Genomic DNA, 15,493 nt, shown 5'->3' on the forward strand with positions numbered 1-15,493 from the left:
ATCTAGATGGAATTCCATCACCTGAAGTAGTTTTCCTCCCTGAAGAAGAATTTTAGATATCTGCTTATAGCATTTGGGTTATAATCTTCTCCCTCTTGAAGCCCATGGCAAGTCCTGTTAACTTTAACATGGAAACAGATCATACCCATACTATACAATATAATTTGTAAATGTTTTTCCAGTAATTTTGTTTTTAGAAGGAAGATAATACGGCCTTTCTACAATATAAATATTTGTAGCTGCACTTTTAAGAAAGTTAAATGCACAATATTTTTCCATAGGTGACTAAGATACAGTCTAAGAAATTATAAATAAAATTGTGTGTGTGGTAATGTTGTAGGTAAAGAAATTGATCCAAATAGATAATTTTTCAGGCTTCAAAACCTCTGATAATTTGGTTTTTTTTTTTTTTTTTAGGTTTCAAATGTCTGTTTCTCAGTTTCATCTGAGATCAGAACAGAAATACTACTATAGCAGTAGCCATTCTTGCGTACTTCTAATCAGCAGAACATGATAGCTAAGTCTCATAAGAGAATTTGTTTTTGTAAAATTACATTTTAATTTTTATTCTAAGATGAGGCTCAGATCCTTTTTGAAACATCATCTGTCTTACAAATAATATATCATCCACATGAGCCTCCTTAACATTTTGGGGAGAAGCTTTCATTTACCGCACACACAGCACAGTTGTGTAAAAATGTAAGTATTTTCAATTGCTTTCTTAAATAACATAGTGTCTGCTTTAAATAGTGGATTTCTATAGCCTTCAGCTCCAGCGTGTCCTAAATTAATCCTTGAATAACTGTGAAAACAACACAGTGTTAGAAATAATGGAAAATAAGGATATCTGTAATTTTTTGCGAAATGTCAAAAAACAGCCATGAGGCTGAAACTCTAATTACCTTTTTCATCAGTTTTGCAAAGCTCTTCAAAAAGTCTTTGGGTTTTTTTTTCTCATAAGATTCACATGAAGACTCACACTGCTGAAAGATGAAGAAAGTCGTGTCACTTCTAAAAAGCACATCATAATCTTATATAATACTTTGAGCTTTCCTACTGAAAAAGCAAGAGGGCTGCAGTCAGAGCCTTTTACAAATGGAAAACATGAGGCTCAGAAAGGCTATTCAGTCAGAAAGGGAAAGAAAATAGTATGTAGCAGTAACTACACCTTTGATTCGTGTTTTTTCACAGAATCACAGAATGGATGAGGTGGGAAGGGACTGCTGGAGCTCATTTAGTCCAACCCCCCCCCTGCTCAAGCAGGGTCACCTAGAGCATGTTGCCCAGGACCCTATCCAGACAGCTTTTGAACATCTCCAAGGATGGAGACTCCACAACCTCTCCGGGCAGCCTGTGCTAGTGCTCTGTCACCCTCACAGTAAAGAAGTTTTTCCTCATGTTCGGACGGGCCGTCCTGTGTTTCAGTTTGTGCCTGTTGCCTCTCCTGCTGTCATGGGATGCCACTGAGAAGAGTCTGGCCCTATCCTCTTTACACTCTCCCTTCAGATATTTATACATATTGATAAGATCCTCCCTCAGCCTTCTATTTTCCAGGCTGACGAGTCCCAGCTCTCTCAGCCTTTCCTCATATAACAGATGCTCCAATCCCTTAATCGTTTTAGTGATCCTTTGCTGGTCTTGCTCTGGTAGCTCCATATCACTCTTATACTGGGGAGCCCAGCACTGGCTCCAGCACTCTGGGTGTGGGCTCACCAGGGCTGAGTAGAGGGGGAGGATCACCTCCCTCGACTTGCTAGCAACGCTCTGCCTAATGCAGCCCAGGATACCATTGGCCTTCTTGGCCACTAGGGCACATCGGTGGCTCATGGTCAACTTGGTGTCCACCAGGACCCCAGGTCCTTCTCTGCAGAGCTGCTTTCCAGTAGGTCAGCCCCCAGCCCGTACTGGTGCGTGGGGTTATTCCTCCCCAGATGCAGGACCCCGCACTTCTCCTTACTGAACTTCCTGAGGTTCCCCTCTGCCCATCTCTCCAGCCTGTTGAGGTCCCTCTGAAAGGCAGCGCAGCCCTCTGGTGTATCAGCCACTCCTCCCAGTTTTATATCATCAGCATTTTTGAAGTAATCCTTAGCCCCTTGTCTTGCACATCAAATGTTTGCTGTTATTAAAATGCAGGCACACAGTTGAGTAATAGGGTCAGATTGAATGTCTCGTTCCAAAGTGCAGAAAAGTGGTGATTTTTACTTCCCTGAGGTAGAAAAATAGACCCTTTTTTCATTAGAAGTTTGTTTTTTAGGACTTTACCATTGTAGATGATGTCTGTTTTAGAAAATAAAGAATAATGATCAAGATTATAAGCACTGTGAGGAAGTCGTACCTTGCCAGAGTCTCTGAGGATGGTTCTTCTCAAGATCTTAACTGTTTTGATAAATGTAGAATTTACTTGGCTGTTCTTTGGCTGTAATTTCAAAGTCCCACTCTGGAAGCAGGTCACAGCTGTGAGTAGGCATCCATCCTAGGGCAGGAACAGAAGGAAGTCACTAAGCTATGGCTAAGCAGTTTTAAAATTAATATTGCAGTACTTTTTTGCATGTGGTTTGGGTAATAAGCCATGCACAAAATACAATATCTAAGGTATTCGTTGACAAGAACTAACTCTATTTTTAGCTAAAGTCAGTTTTGGATATGAAAGACGTTTTTAACCTTTACTCAGGTTTCTCTTTGATAATTGCTTAAGTATTTCCTCACAAAATAAATGCCTAAAGTCTCAATTTGGATATTAATCATTACAGTGATTAGAAGAAAATGTTATTTAAGAATAGGTCATGTTACATTTAGTAGGTTTTGATGAGCAGAGGCATGAGTATTTTCTTTTTTAAAAGGTTAGGAATATCACTCTGGACTTTTCCTCAATGCTTCATGTGGGCATATAATTTTTTTAAAATTCTTTGTGCTATTATTTCTGATGTCACCTACTTAATAATTGTACTTGGAATTCACATAGAACTGCATGTTTACAGGTGCTATTTAAACGTCCTTATTAAATAGGAGGGGAAATGGAGGTGGTGATGTTAGTTAGTTGACTTACTAAAGGGAAAAGAGGGAGTTAGGGTGAGAGGTAAGTTAAGAAGCCAGGCTCCTAGCTTAAATTTTCCTGTTATGTTGCTTTAAATTCAGATGCACCTTAAACCTGAGTCAAGGTCAGCAAGCACCATCTATATCTAAGTTGAAAAAAAAGCTATCTCATGTTATGCTGTATTCTAATGATATAAATTTTCTGTTTCTGTTGCTGCTGCTTATCTGGAATAAAAGCAACCTGCTTTTTTTCTCCTTCATGCTGCAGTTACATATTAATTTTACCGATACTAACAGAAAATGTGTAAGTGGTCCAGAATCTCCTTTCCTGTGCAGTGGCCATTTTCCTTGCTGGGCATACAGCTGTGGAAAATACCACCAAAAGTAGCCTATAGTCAACAGAGAAAGAAGAGCACTGTTTACTGAAGCCAATTTCTAACCTGTTTTCCGTTTTCCAAAGAAACATTTAGAAATGCTGATTATGCACATTAGAAAGGCTCTAAAGCCATCATCTTTGTTTTGCATACCAACTGCTACCAAAGCTGAATCTCTTCCGGTTTATTAGATGTCACTGCAGTTTGCTGCTTTTGCAAGGAGAAGGCAAAATCCCTTATGTTGCTTATAGCAAATTTTAGTAGCAACCTTTTATATTGGTCAGATATAACATTTTATTTGCCTTAAAAACCACACATTTATGTTTGTTTCAGGCTTCTTACCGTAACCAGTTTTGCTTACTGGAAAAAAAACACTCGTTTTAAAGAGATCAATTTTCCAGCTGAAACTGAAAACATTTTCTGCCTCATCCGTGATGAGCTGAGAAACCAGCATTTCTCATATATGCTGCTTTTTTTTTTTTTTTTTGCTGAGTTAACTGCTAGCCCGAGGGCAGGCCAACAGTCAGAGGACCACAAGGATTGTGCTTTTTTGGTATGTCTTGACAAACTAAGCACTCTGATGAACAAACATGGACCACTAGTGGTATCTGAGGGTGGCCAGGCAAGCATGTAAAATTGCCGTGTGAAAAATACTCTGCATCTGATTTGAACTAACTTTGCAGATTACCCTGAAAAGCCTTCACTTCCTGAATCAGCGAACAACAGGGTTAGATGCTGATCTAATGTAAATCAGCATCGTGCCATTGGCTTCCACTGCAGTGCCTGTTGTCACCTGCAATGGATCAAACTTAGTCTCATTTCAGTCTTGAACCAGTTTCTCAGCATCACCGTATTTTCTCTGAGTTGATGGGCTCTAATCTCTTAAACAGCTTCTCACTGCCTTCTTTTTTTTTTTTTAGTATTTCACAGTTGAGTGCACAAAGAAATTGTGTGGGATTGAACTGGGGCTAACACTCAGTCCACTCACAGGAAGCTCCAAGGAAGTCAGAACCAATAGTGATAAACCACTGAATTTTGGAAGGCAGTCTTCTTCCTGCATATTCAAGGCCAATTTCAAATCTGGCACAAACAGATTATCATATAAACAATATTCTGATGTTTAAAAGCAGATATAAAAAAGCCTTTTCATTAAATCCAGTTTTGTATATTATAGTGTAGTTGCACTTAATCATGGTGCGTGCAACTTTGCCACGTTATAGTTCGTATGTAAATATTTGGACAACTCAGTAAATATAAGGATGAGATGCTTGTTGTGCTACAACCAGGTAATGTAATTGCTGGTGACAGTTGCTGGTAGCACACTGTAATTTAAAAAAAATGTTTTCAAAGGCTGAACCCGTATCAAACTTAAAACCTTCCAATATATGAATTCTTTAACTCCTGTAGTTGTCAAGGGAGGTATTCAGCGCCTCCCAGAATCAGACTCTAAAGCCCTAAGCTGCAAGCAAACTGCTGTCTTCCTTCCTGAGGTGACCATGTTTTTTTTTTTTTTAAAGGCTCTGATTAAGCGATTACTCACTAGTTGTATTTGCTTTGTTTCGGAGCTAGTGGCAGACATTGCAGTAAAATGACAGCTAATCATCTGATTCTTTTCACTTTGACATAAGAAATTAGAAAGAGTGTTAATGACCAAAAAACAGCAGTTAGCTAGGGTGCATTAGGTTCTTGCATTGCACATTTCTAGCAATGAGGTGGAATAGATCTCTTTTGGTCATGCTTTTATGTTTTCGGCAAGTAAAAAAAATGCACCTAACCGTAAAGCCTAGGAAGAGGCTAACGAAAGCTGTGCCGAACATGGTGAGTTTTTTCCTTTCTTTTTATTGTTGTTTTGCAAGATAGTTTATGGTCCTGAGTAAATAGCTTTTCACTTTGTGTATTTCTCAAAAAAACTATGCATAATGATCATTTTTATATGTAAGTCAAAACCGTGTGCTTTCTGAGATAGTTGTCAGGGCTCAAAACTCATTACGTTTTATTTAAGACAGCTGATGACAGGAAAAGTTTCACGTTATATGAGCCATGGCTAGCTCTCGACCTTTGTTCCATGTTGGGGAATATTGAAAGAAAGTAGAAAATGTTCATCATCCAAGCTTTTAAGACTTATTTTTTTGTTATTAGGACTTAGTTTCACTGTAATTCCTGCATCTGGCTACCTTCTAGCATGCACAAGCTTTCTGTGACTCTAACATACCTTGTTACATACTTGTTCCAGACTTAGGATAACACAAAATATCAGCATTAAATAATATTTAAAATAAATATCTCTATATAAAGGGATTTACAAAGATTATTTGCGTAATTTTAACTAGCTATAATGCAAAGAGAAATATAACCTGCTTGCAGAATGCAGTTTTGTCTTCCCAGTTTGCCTAAGAGCACAGTGCTTGTACACGAGCGGTCTTACAGGAACCACTGTGACTACGAATGAGAGGAAGCACTATATAATATGGCCTTGTTGTCCCGCTCCTGGCATTTAGCTGCAGGGAGAGGAAAGGGGCGACCCTTCAGGCTATTGCAGGAATACTCCTGGTCCTGTTCCCAAAACTGCGATCCCTGAAAGCTTTGCTACTCTTTCAGATCTCATATGAAAATCCATTATTGGCACTATTTCTCGAAGTAAAGGGAATACATATAAATGCTGGATCTGTGTGTGTGTTAGACTACACATACCATAGTAAAGTAGTAGTTAAGATAGTGTAATATAAATACTATTCTGACATTGAAAGTCCAGAAAAAAGAGGGAACTTCTATAAAAGTATTTTCTTTTTCAGTCTAGCTTGCATTAAGAGTATTAGGTCACAGATATGAAAAAGAAGGCATCTGTTATTTGTCAATGGAATAAACCAATGTAAAATAAATTTGATATGATTAGAAGGAAATGTTAAAGCAGTCTCACCACAGGGTTTTCTGGTGTATGCAGCAGTTCAGCATCCTACAATAAAACAAATACAAGTTAGAATGTTTAGCATTTTAAAATGATGAAGTCCCTCACAAGATATATGCTAAGCAATATATAATGATTGAAAATAATTTTAAATATTATGACAGATACTTTGCTTACCTCGTCTTTCACTACGGTTTCTAAGTGTTCGATTGTCTTTACAAGCTGTTTGTATTTTACTGCTTTTTGTGGAGCTGCAGTCAGCACCATACTGGAACAGAAGAAGAGCATACAGAAAATGATCATCCTCTCCATACTGATGAGTTCTGTTTTAAAATGTGTCAGGAGCAAAGTTATGCTATCCAAGATGAACACTTCAGTTTGAACTGTTCTCAGGTATGCTACGTACCTACCTATTTATTGCTCCTTGCTGGGGATGTAAAACCCACCCATTTCAGTTTGGAAAGCTTTGTAGAATGGATTAATGAGTAACCCTTTTTTCTTTTCCACTGGCTAGGTGTATGTATGTGAGTTTGTGCGTAGGGGGGCAGGGATTGATGGAGTGAATGAAAATATGCCCCATCTGCACATTGGACAGGAAAAAAAGAGAAAAGGGTGAATTCCCATTTTCGCTTTGAGTCAAGAAATGAACGTAGTAAAAAGTAGGTACTTAGAAACTATAGACCTAGGTAAACAAAGATTCTGCTTTTTTTTTTTCCTGTTTCTTACAGCATCTTATCTCTCCAATCCAATTGAAGCCCTTTTGTTTCAGTGCTGGAGAAACATGACAGAACTTTTTTTCAGAATTTAAAAATGTATTATCCTAGTTACTTTATAGCTTCAAAGGACCATAGCTAGTTCCCCAATGTCTGTGGACTGCCACTTTTACATTCATGGCTTGGTTTCTGTGACAGTTGTGAGTAAAAACTCTTTTTAGCACTTAAGCCAGATGAAGTTTGTTTTATGAACTTCAAACTGATGCCAAGTATTTTAACAGCATCTCAGAGAATATGTCCACCGGGTGGTGAAAGTGCAGTTGCAGGGGTCTAGCTCAGGGAGGTGCAGTGCAGTGGCAGAGGTGGATTCCCCTACCCTGCCCCTGCACATGCAACATTTGCTCCCCTGGTCACTGAGGGGGGCAATGCTGGAGGATCAGGGACTAATCCCTGTGAGTCCCCAGGGACGTTATCACTTTGCAGCAGTGGTCCAGAGCTCATGACAGCTAAACACATTCAGTTACATACTGCAGCAGTTAGGCTTGGGATTAGTTTTGCAACTTATCTGAACCCGTTGGATGGAGATGTGAATGTGAGGCTTGAGAAGCAATTCTCTGAGAATCTATAAGTGCATTGTTTGGTATGAAATAGGTTAAAAAACACTTACTTTAAAAAATTCAAAGCCAGAAGAAGAACAGTGGAATGATCTGGAGTAAGAAATAAAGTAGACTCTCCTAATTTCCTGAATACCTGTTGTACCTAAGTGTATATGCTACTTTTGAGGAAATACATTTAAGATTATTATTTGGGAGAAGTGCATTACTGAAAAGAATTTTCTCCAGCAAATGCTGGTAAGGAATGCTGTCTTACAGGGTCTTCCACTGTTGCCTTCTTTCTAAATGACTACCGCTAAATTTAAAGGTATTTAAAGGTAGCGTTCTCAAAGATACTCCTGCTTTAGATTAGTTGCATCCAGCCCAAGCCCAGTTTCTGTCACTTATAATGAGATGCACCATTCTCAGCAGAGCTCTGTGGAGGCACTTGGTACTTAGTGGTCTGCCATCTCTGATGAGAATCAGTTGACTTCAAGATCATTGTTGCTAAAATTTCATCACAAGAAGGAGAAAAATGTCTTTGATCTTGTCTAGACTTTATAATGAAATTACTCTAATGTATTATCATCAATGAACAGTTATCAACACTGTGGTAACATCATTAAATGGTTGCTGTAAAGAGCAATTGAGGTCACTTGGATACCTTCACTGTGCCAAATAAAAAGGTGCTCAAGTGTCTTTCAGATTAAATCCTTGCCTCTGGAGGTCTTAAGATTTTAGGTTTAAAGATTTCATACTGTGTAGATTTTGCAAAAATAGACTTCAGTTTGGTGTCATCTTTATCTAGAACAATAGTCTGTGTTATAAGCTAAGGTATAAAATGCACCTGTGTGTGTGTGGTGAGTGAATCTGGGCAGATGCACTTTCAGTTGTTCTTGGTGGTTCATTTCAAAATCAGCATCTAAGCTGGTGTGACAGCTCTGTCTGGCATCCTCAAGTGCGTTTCTTTTCTGTATATGATTATTCAGTGTACAGTGTTTCTATGCCTAAGCCATTTTTAACCTTTTTGAAACTGCGTAGCTTAAAAGATGAAATTTTATGTATGTCTACGTCTACACAAACACACTCACACTCCTATATGCACACACACAAAATCTCTCCCAGTAAAAGGGATAGCCAGTCGCTCCTAGTAGAACAGAAATCCCGAAAAACGAGAACCGAAATAAGAGAGACAGAAGAATATTTTCTTCTACCATATAGTCTTAAACTTAATTTCTTGAAGAAAAGAGTATGGTCATTTTTTTCTTTTGTTTTGATGGACGTGTTTTGAAATTATTTTAGATAAGCACTAGACTGTGGAGTAGGGAGGAAGCTGCTAGAGGAGGTTTGGGGGTTCAGTCTCAGTAGGTTTTATTTAGAATTTATGTTAATTTATAGTTGAGATTCATTAATGGATATTAACAGTGGTAGAGAATATTTTGTTTCAGGAACTGTGTGGTGACCAAGGCCTGTTTTTGTCTCCCCTCCCCACCCATTCCTTTCATGTGAAGTTTTGCAGAAACTAGTTTGTGATCTGTTGTTCAACACCTCTGTGAGGCTGCTGGGGGATGGAGAGATCATTTATAATAGTAGTATTCTTTACATGAAGATGACATTTATCTCTGCTTCTCTTTACTGTAATAAGTAGTAGTTTGGTTTAACAGGCATTGGCTTCTCAATCCAGTTTTTGATTACACCATTGGAAGTGGCGATAGTTCGAGTGTAGGCTGCTAATGTCTGCTTCTGCCTTGTATTGTCATTATTTCAACTTCGAGCTCCTTTTGTGGAGCTCCTTCGTGCTCAGCTTCTGTAGGTGGTCATACTAGCCCTGGCAGCTTTTATTTTATGCATCTTTATCTGGTTGATAGGTTGGAAGCTTTTCCACTTGGATGTGCAGTATACCTCTGCTAGCTGTGTCCTAGTTAGATGGTTGGCGATTATTCTTGCAAAGATACCACTGCAAATAGGTTACTACACTGTAATCATTTAACAGTTGCTCATGTGTTTGCCTCCGTTGCTGGTCCAGAAGGCCTGTGTGCTTAGCCATTAGGAACTTTCCTGTTTCCAGCCTAAATGCATTCACAGCTAGTTTATCCCTTTTGTACTTGTGGTGGTGTTGGCCTTCAGTTTAGGTCATTTTTTCCTCCAGCCTGATGCTTTCTTATTTGGTGAGCTTATAGACAGCAGTCGTACTCTCTTTGGCATTGAACTGAACAGACAAGGTCTTTTAATATACCTGTCCCCCTGACCATCCGATCAGTTCTGCTCGGCACAGTTCCAGCTCTTCTTTCATGCTTAAAGTAGTGCCTAATACTTGGGATGAAGTCCCAACAGCTCCTTGTACAGTGACATTAATATTTTATTACATCAACTAGAAACACCCTGCCTATTACAGCCTAAGATTGCCTTTGTCTTTGTCCTTAGCGCTTTGCTGGACAAGTGTATACACATCTGCATTCTAGATATTGATGTGTGTCGGGCATTTCCAGATACTGGTCCTGGCCTGCGCAAACACACATAAGGCTATCCTAAAGCACCGTAGCAGAATCATACCTGCAAAGCTAACAACCATGGCAATTTTCATCTTGTATTTTTTCATAAACTTTTAATAGTTATCGGTCTAATGCAGTGGTTGGGTCCTAAAACTGTGCTGTATCTGGAGGTACAATCTGAATAATAAAACCGAGAGATAATCACAGGCATAGCATGTTACTAACCTGGGGAGGTCCTGAGATCCTGCTACTTTAGGAAAGAAAGAAATTATCATGGCGAACAAGGGCAACATTAAATTCACTGAACCAGGCTCAAGCCTTATGTGCACAGTTTAAAATACGCTCTTTATTTGAAGAGCTTGAGTCCTTGCAAGCTTCATATTTAAGCGAAGCTGTTACATTAGGCTGTACTTATCCCTTCACATTTAGGTTTACTTAATGATCTTGCAAACCAAGTTCAAGTCAGAAAACCCTGGTGATAGCTAACAGGTTGTGTGTACTGTTTGTAGTCCTAATGTATCTTTTTTTTTTATGGCACTGCACTACAAGATGCAGTTTATGATACAAGAAAAAGATAAAAGATTGTTTATGTGGAAGGTTGATTGCAGTGAAAACCACGGCATACTTTTGTGGTGAAACCCATTTTGTGAAAGAATGGCCGTACTACAAACCCAGGGACAGTTTGGATAGTAAGTAGTAAGCAAAGCATTTCTCCTTTCTACCCAGAAGCATCACAGAAATATGGCAGACTTTATTCATTTACTGGTTCAATTCAATTCAGTTCAATTTCTTTATTCATTTATGTGATGCTTCACAGTTTTGGTGGATATATGCTGGAGAGATGTGTCAGTCTGAGATATTCCTAAATTAAATCTATGATAAATTAATTATGATGTTGGCTGAGTAATTAGAATGGGAAACGAAACAAGTATTAGGCAATGTGGTAGCTGGTGGTTGCATATCATTTCTCTAAAATAGTGTATGGTCTTCTGTTTTGTATTACAGGCTGTATGGGCACAATAATTGAAGAAATGCACACTGACAGAGAAAGTGAAAAATAAGGACAAAGAAGAACTTCCTTTATGTCTAGGCAGTGGAGAAAACTCCTTGATATCCCTCTGATCAGATAAGCGTGAGCAACATGCTTTTAATATACGTCACTTCTCTTTTGTGGCTTAGGAACATGCTGAGTCAAATAATGACACTCTCTCTCGCGCTGTCGCCCGCCTGGCCACGGGGAGATGGCTGCAGAATGGAAATCTGAAAAACCTCCCATCTCTGGCCCGTGAGGCCAAGTCTTCCTCTTTCCTCCTTGCGATAGTGCCACTCAACACTCAAATGCTGAATGACTTCGACCCCGAAAGCCCAGTTCCCCCACCCACATTTTCCTTTACAGTATAGCTGAATGGAGGCTTTTCCCATAGCTTAGTCATTGCAATGGCTCAGCCAAAAAAGACTGTAATGTACAGGGTTGCTTTCAAAGAATTTTTGTAACCTTATGTATATGGAGCTTCATGCATATACTATGCCTCAGGGAGGTTGTAGGAAAAGCAAGTGGAGAAAAATATGCTGCAAAATGGGAGACTGGGAGGGGGGCACCTGTGTAACAGAGATTTAGGAAAACTAGTCTTTAAAAAATTTTTGACAGCTGTGTAAGTTCATTCCACCCTTTCTAAATCTTGTTTTTCTTACTGTAAGCTTTTGCATAATTTTTCTGTTTTCCAACTTTGCTTAGAAAAGAGAAAATCAAACTATCAAAAATAGAGAAAAAACTATTCCTAATTTGAAACTGTTTACTCTAAAAATCAGAATAAATACGTCCTTGAATGTAATAAGATACTGAAAAATTAATAGACTGCATACTGTACTATAAAATTATCCAGTCTCCATAGTGTTCCTCCAGAGTTTTGTCATAGCCAGTTTCTAATCCATATTAAAGTGTGTCTAACATTTACTAATAAAAAAGGTCTCACACCGGAGATGAAGGAATTGGAGAAATGAATGGAACAGCTCTTACAGGAGAATGTGCATTTCTGTCCTGAAAACACTAAAGATCAGAGGGATGCAAAGCAAGGGCTTATGTTATAGAAGATTCTTCTTATCATGTAACGACAGTTGCATTTAGCAGAGGCATTAAGACTATTTTCGGTTGCTGGAAAAGAAGGAAGAGAGTCTAAAAAGTACTCACCTGCCTGGGTTATAGAGTAAAATCTTATGAGTCTGTTCACTGTTGGCAAGTCAAATTGACATATCTCTGTGTTGTAACCCATTTCTTCCTTGCTTCTGGAGAATAACAGAACAGAACAGGAACTCATTCTCTTGTTCGAAAGAATAGGTCAGGCAATCCCACCATGAAGAGAAATACAAGGTAACTTCCATTACCAAATTTGCCCCACCAGACTAAGCTCGTAAGTGAAAAATTCCCCAAACTTCTAGAAAAATGTCTTCCATATGTGAGACATAAATACATGACACTGCTTGCCCAGTAAGTAGCTTTAAATTAATACAGAAAGACAGACAGTTGGAACAGAACTAGCTCACAATCCTGAAGCTGAAAAAGGGTCAAATTTATATCTACTTATTTTTGAAAGCTGAAGGGCGTGGAAAAGAGCAAAAAAAGACCTGGTACTTAGTACAGAGAAATCACTGAACAGATTTCTCCTGACTTCAAAGAACTTCTGTAAGTGCCAAACGAACCCCCTACCAGGATTTTGTAATATGGGCTGGGCTGGTACCTAGATACTGTGGGCATGCCTGCATTTGGGCTCTATTACCAGATTTAAATACCATCATCTTAGGCTTCTATTAGTGAACACCACTGGTGTTAACATTATAATCTGTGGTTCTCAGTTGCAGTTAAGGTTGAGATACAATGCCACGTAACAGAAAAAAAGGGAAGGTTAGAAGAGAGAGGCTCGATGGATGGAAAGTAGAATCTGCTTTCCAGAACAGGCAAAATCATTCTCAGTCTAGTAGAACTCTACTCATTTATTTTATATGAAACTACTTCAGCTAGTGAAGATACCTGAGGAATGTAAAGCCATTTGCAAATGTTCCTGTATTGCCTCATTTGCTTTGTACCAAACATTATATAATCTTAATTCTCCCCTGTTTACGAGAAGTGCACAACTGACTATGATTATAAACCAGAACAATGTAACATTAACAGCAAATGTATGTACATTAAATACTAGGTGCATCCTGCTCCCAGGTCTTAATTAAACCCAAAGATGTTTGTACATACTTAGTTTGATTGCTGTATTTGGATCCTTATCAACTAATAATAACAAAATGTACTGACATTTTGTGTCTTTTCAAAGTCCAGAGTCTGAGACAAGTCTGGGCCTGCTATGCAAAGATGCAGATATTCAGAAGCATAGTCCTCTTCTGGCCCCATCCTTTCACGTCTTTCCTTTAATGCTGGAGCTACCTCCCACCTCCTGGGTCACACCTTTCTGTGCACATAGGGTGGAAGAAGCCTTGCTGGGTCACCGAGTCTAGTCTCCTGCCATTGCAGGCATCCACGTCATATAGTCCTTTTCACATCTCAGCTAAAAACCCCTGCACTGGGCCTTATCTTCTCAATCTCTGTAACGATAACAGCTTCAAGCTTTTTCTGTGCCTGAGCTGTGTTCCAGCTTTTAGAACTTTTTAGAACTTCATTCTTATTTATAGTACTACTGATAATCTTTCCCAGCTACTAAAGGACAGCCACCTTCTGAAGGCAAGGCAGCAGTTGACAGGAAGTCAAGATACCACAGTCTCTTTAACAACTCAAGGGCAGAAAGTAATCGTTCAGCTGAAAGATGCGGTTAGAGAGAGGTGAGGTCAGTAACAAAGAAAAGAGAGTGCTCCCCTCCTGTATGGCAGTGATGAATTCTCCCCCAGCCCTAGTGCTTGATGGCATTGCACTGGGGTTCTTCAGGTCTTCTTATGATGTATATGAAAGCAGTATGCTATCTTTCTACTGCATAAGCATTCTCTGAAAGCGGTGCATGTTTCCTGATGATGCCACTAAGAGACGATATGGCCTATGGTGTAAAAGGCAGTGATGTGGTAGTATTGGAAACCAACAGTATATGTCACGTCCATTCAAAACGTTCGAAAAGAAAAGTCAAAAGAGACATACACAGATGTTGGATAGTGAATGGAGGGAGCAGGATGGCATTGAATACAAAGTGCTGCCTTTGTGTCACTCACTAGCATTAATGAGCAGAAGTAACAAAAGTTAGAAGAGAATTTCTTCTTTGTTTCAATGTCAACAGCATGAAACAAATAAAAAGCAAGCCATTACAGACTCCAGATGGACAAGTCTAGTGCAAAGTCTACTGCAGTCTATGGAAATGCTTTCGCTGACTCCAGTGGTTTCTGTAGTAAGACCAGCACTACATACATAACTCTTCCACCAGCTAGTGGGCCTCCCTATATCCTGCCCTGCACTGCATGGTGATCAGCATGGTGTCACAGCCTGCATTTCAGTTCTTGGATACTACAGACAATATTCAAGGTTTGATATTATGGATTCTTTTGGAAGTCACTCACAGGGTTTGGTACAGCTGCTGTGGGAGTGTGGGATCTCTGCAGCAGTATAGTTGTTGCACCATCACATAGTCTGCAGCAATATATGGAGTAAGGCTAATGAGTGGCTATAGCCCGCTTTCCCTCCTCTCCAGCAAACCTGCCCTGATTTTACCTTCCTTACACATGTATCTACATTAAATTATCTTTAAAATCAAATACACTTTTTGACTTTTTATTATGCCTTACCTTTTTGCATGTCTTGGTAGAAGCAGGTGACTGAATATCACTTTTATTCCTAACTAGTTTCACTTTCTGGTTCTCATGTATTACCAAAATATTGCAGTCTTTAGATTGTACCACTCTTCATATATATGTATGTTTGTGTGCATATACCATTTCTATTGGAATTTTTTTTTCAATGACAGCATATGTATTGGTTTCAAGTTCTGTAAACTCTCCCTGTTCACATTTTCCTCCTGCCAAATTTTTTGTCCCCAGGCCCAGGAACAGTGTCACTGGGGCACTTCTGTGGCATGGCAAGAAATGGTGGGGACAGAGGAACAGCATGAGACTGCAGTGCGGAAGTTGGTCGGCTTCCCCTTAGGACTACTGCAAGTCCCCAGGTGCAGAGCAGTGCCCAGCTTCTGCCATGAGCTGCTGCTGTGTGTGCTGTGAACCACTGCATCAGCCGTCAGATGCTCCTTGTTCTTGGAGCTCCTGCGACAGAGAAGAGGCTCTGGTGTCAGGCTGTCAAAGGGAAGACTGAAGCAGGAGCCACCTCTGCGAACCCCGGGAGATAGTAACGCAAGTGTTTTCTTCTGCAGCAGAGCCATTTAAGTTTCTGCTCCAGGTCCCAGCCACT

General features: G+C 39.4%; 1 protein-coding gene and 1 long non-coding RNA gene across 2 annotated transcripts in view; one reads left to right on the plus strand and one right to left on the minus strand.

Moving 5' to 3' along the window:
- Positions 1 to 427: 427 nt before the first annotated feature.
- IL21 (interleukin 21) lies at positions 428 to 6,636 on the minus strand. Its single transcript, XM_026122427.2, has 5 exons — positions 6,490 to 6,636; positions 6,325 to 6,360; positions 2,336 to 2,473; positions 903 to 983; positions 428 to 802 (listed from the first exon to the last, which is right to left on the minus strand). The coding sequence occupies exons 1-5, from the start codon at positions 6,622 to 6,624 to the stop codon at positions 788 to 790; spliced, it is 405 nt and encodes a 134-aa protein (XP_025978212.1). The 5' UTR covers positions 6,625 to 6,636; the 3' UTR covers positions 428 to 787.
- The window catches only part of LOC112996768 (uncharacterized), a 34,189-nt gene continuing 25,214 nt past the window's right edge, over positions 6,519 to 15,493 (plus strand). The window contains exons 1-3 of the long non-coding RNA XR_010388943.1: positions 6,519 to 6,705; positions 11,116 to 11,242; positions 15,130 to 15,254. This is a non-coding gene — a long non-coding RNA (uncharacterized LOC112996768). The remainder of the gene's footprint in view (positions 6,706 to 11,115; positions 11,243 to 15,129; positions 15,255 to 15,493) is intronic.

The sequence above is a fragment of the Dromaius novaehollandiae genome, chromosome 4, assembly GCF_036370855.1.
Source record: "Dromaius novaehollandiae isolate bDroNov1 chromosome 4, bDroNov1.hap1, whole genome shotgun sequence".
Lineage (NCBI taxonomy): Eukaryota > Metazoa > Chordata > Aves > Casuariiformes > Dromaiidae > Dromaius > Dromaius novaehollandiae.

Coding starts and splice junctions, on each gene's coding strand:
- IL21 (XM_026122427.2), bottom strand. CDS start 6,624: ATGGAGAGGATGATCATTTTCTGTATGCTCTTCTTCTGTTCCAGTATG. Junction 6,361..6,489: donor AAACCGTAGTGAAAGACGAG/GTAAGCAAAGTA, acceptor GTTTTATTGTAG/GATGCTGAACTGCTGCATAC. Junction 2,474..6,324: donor ATACACCAGAAAACCCTGTG/GTGAGACTGCTT, acceptor TTCCTGCCCTAG/GATGGATGCCTACTCACAGC.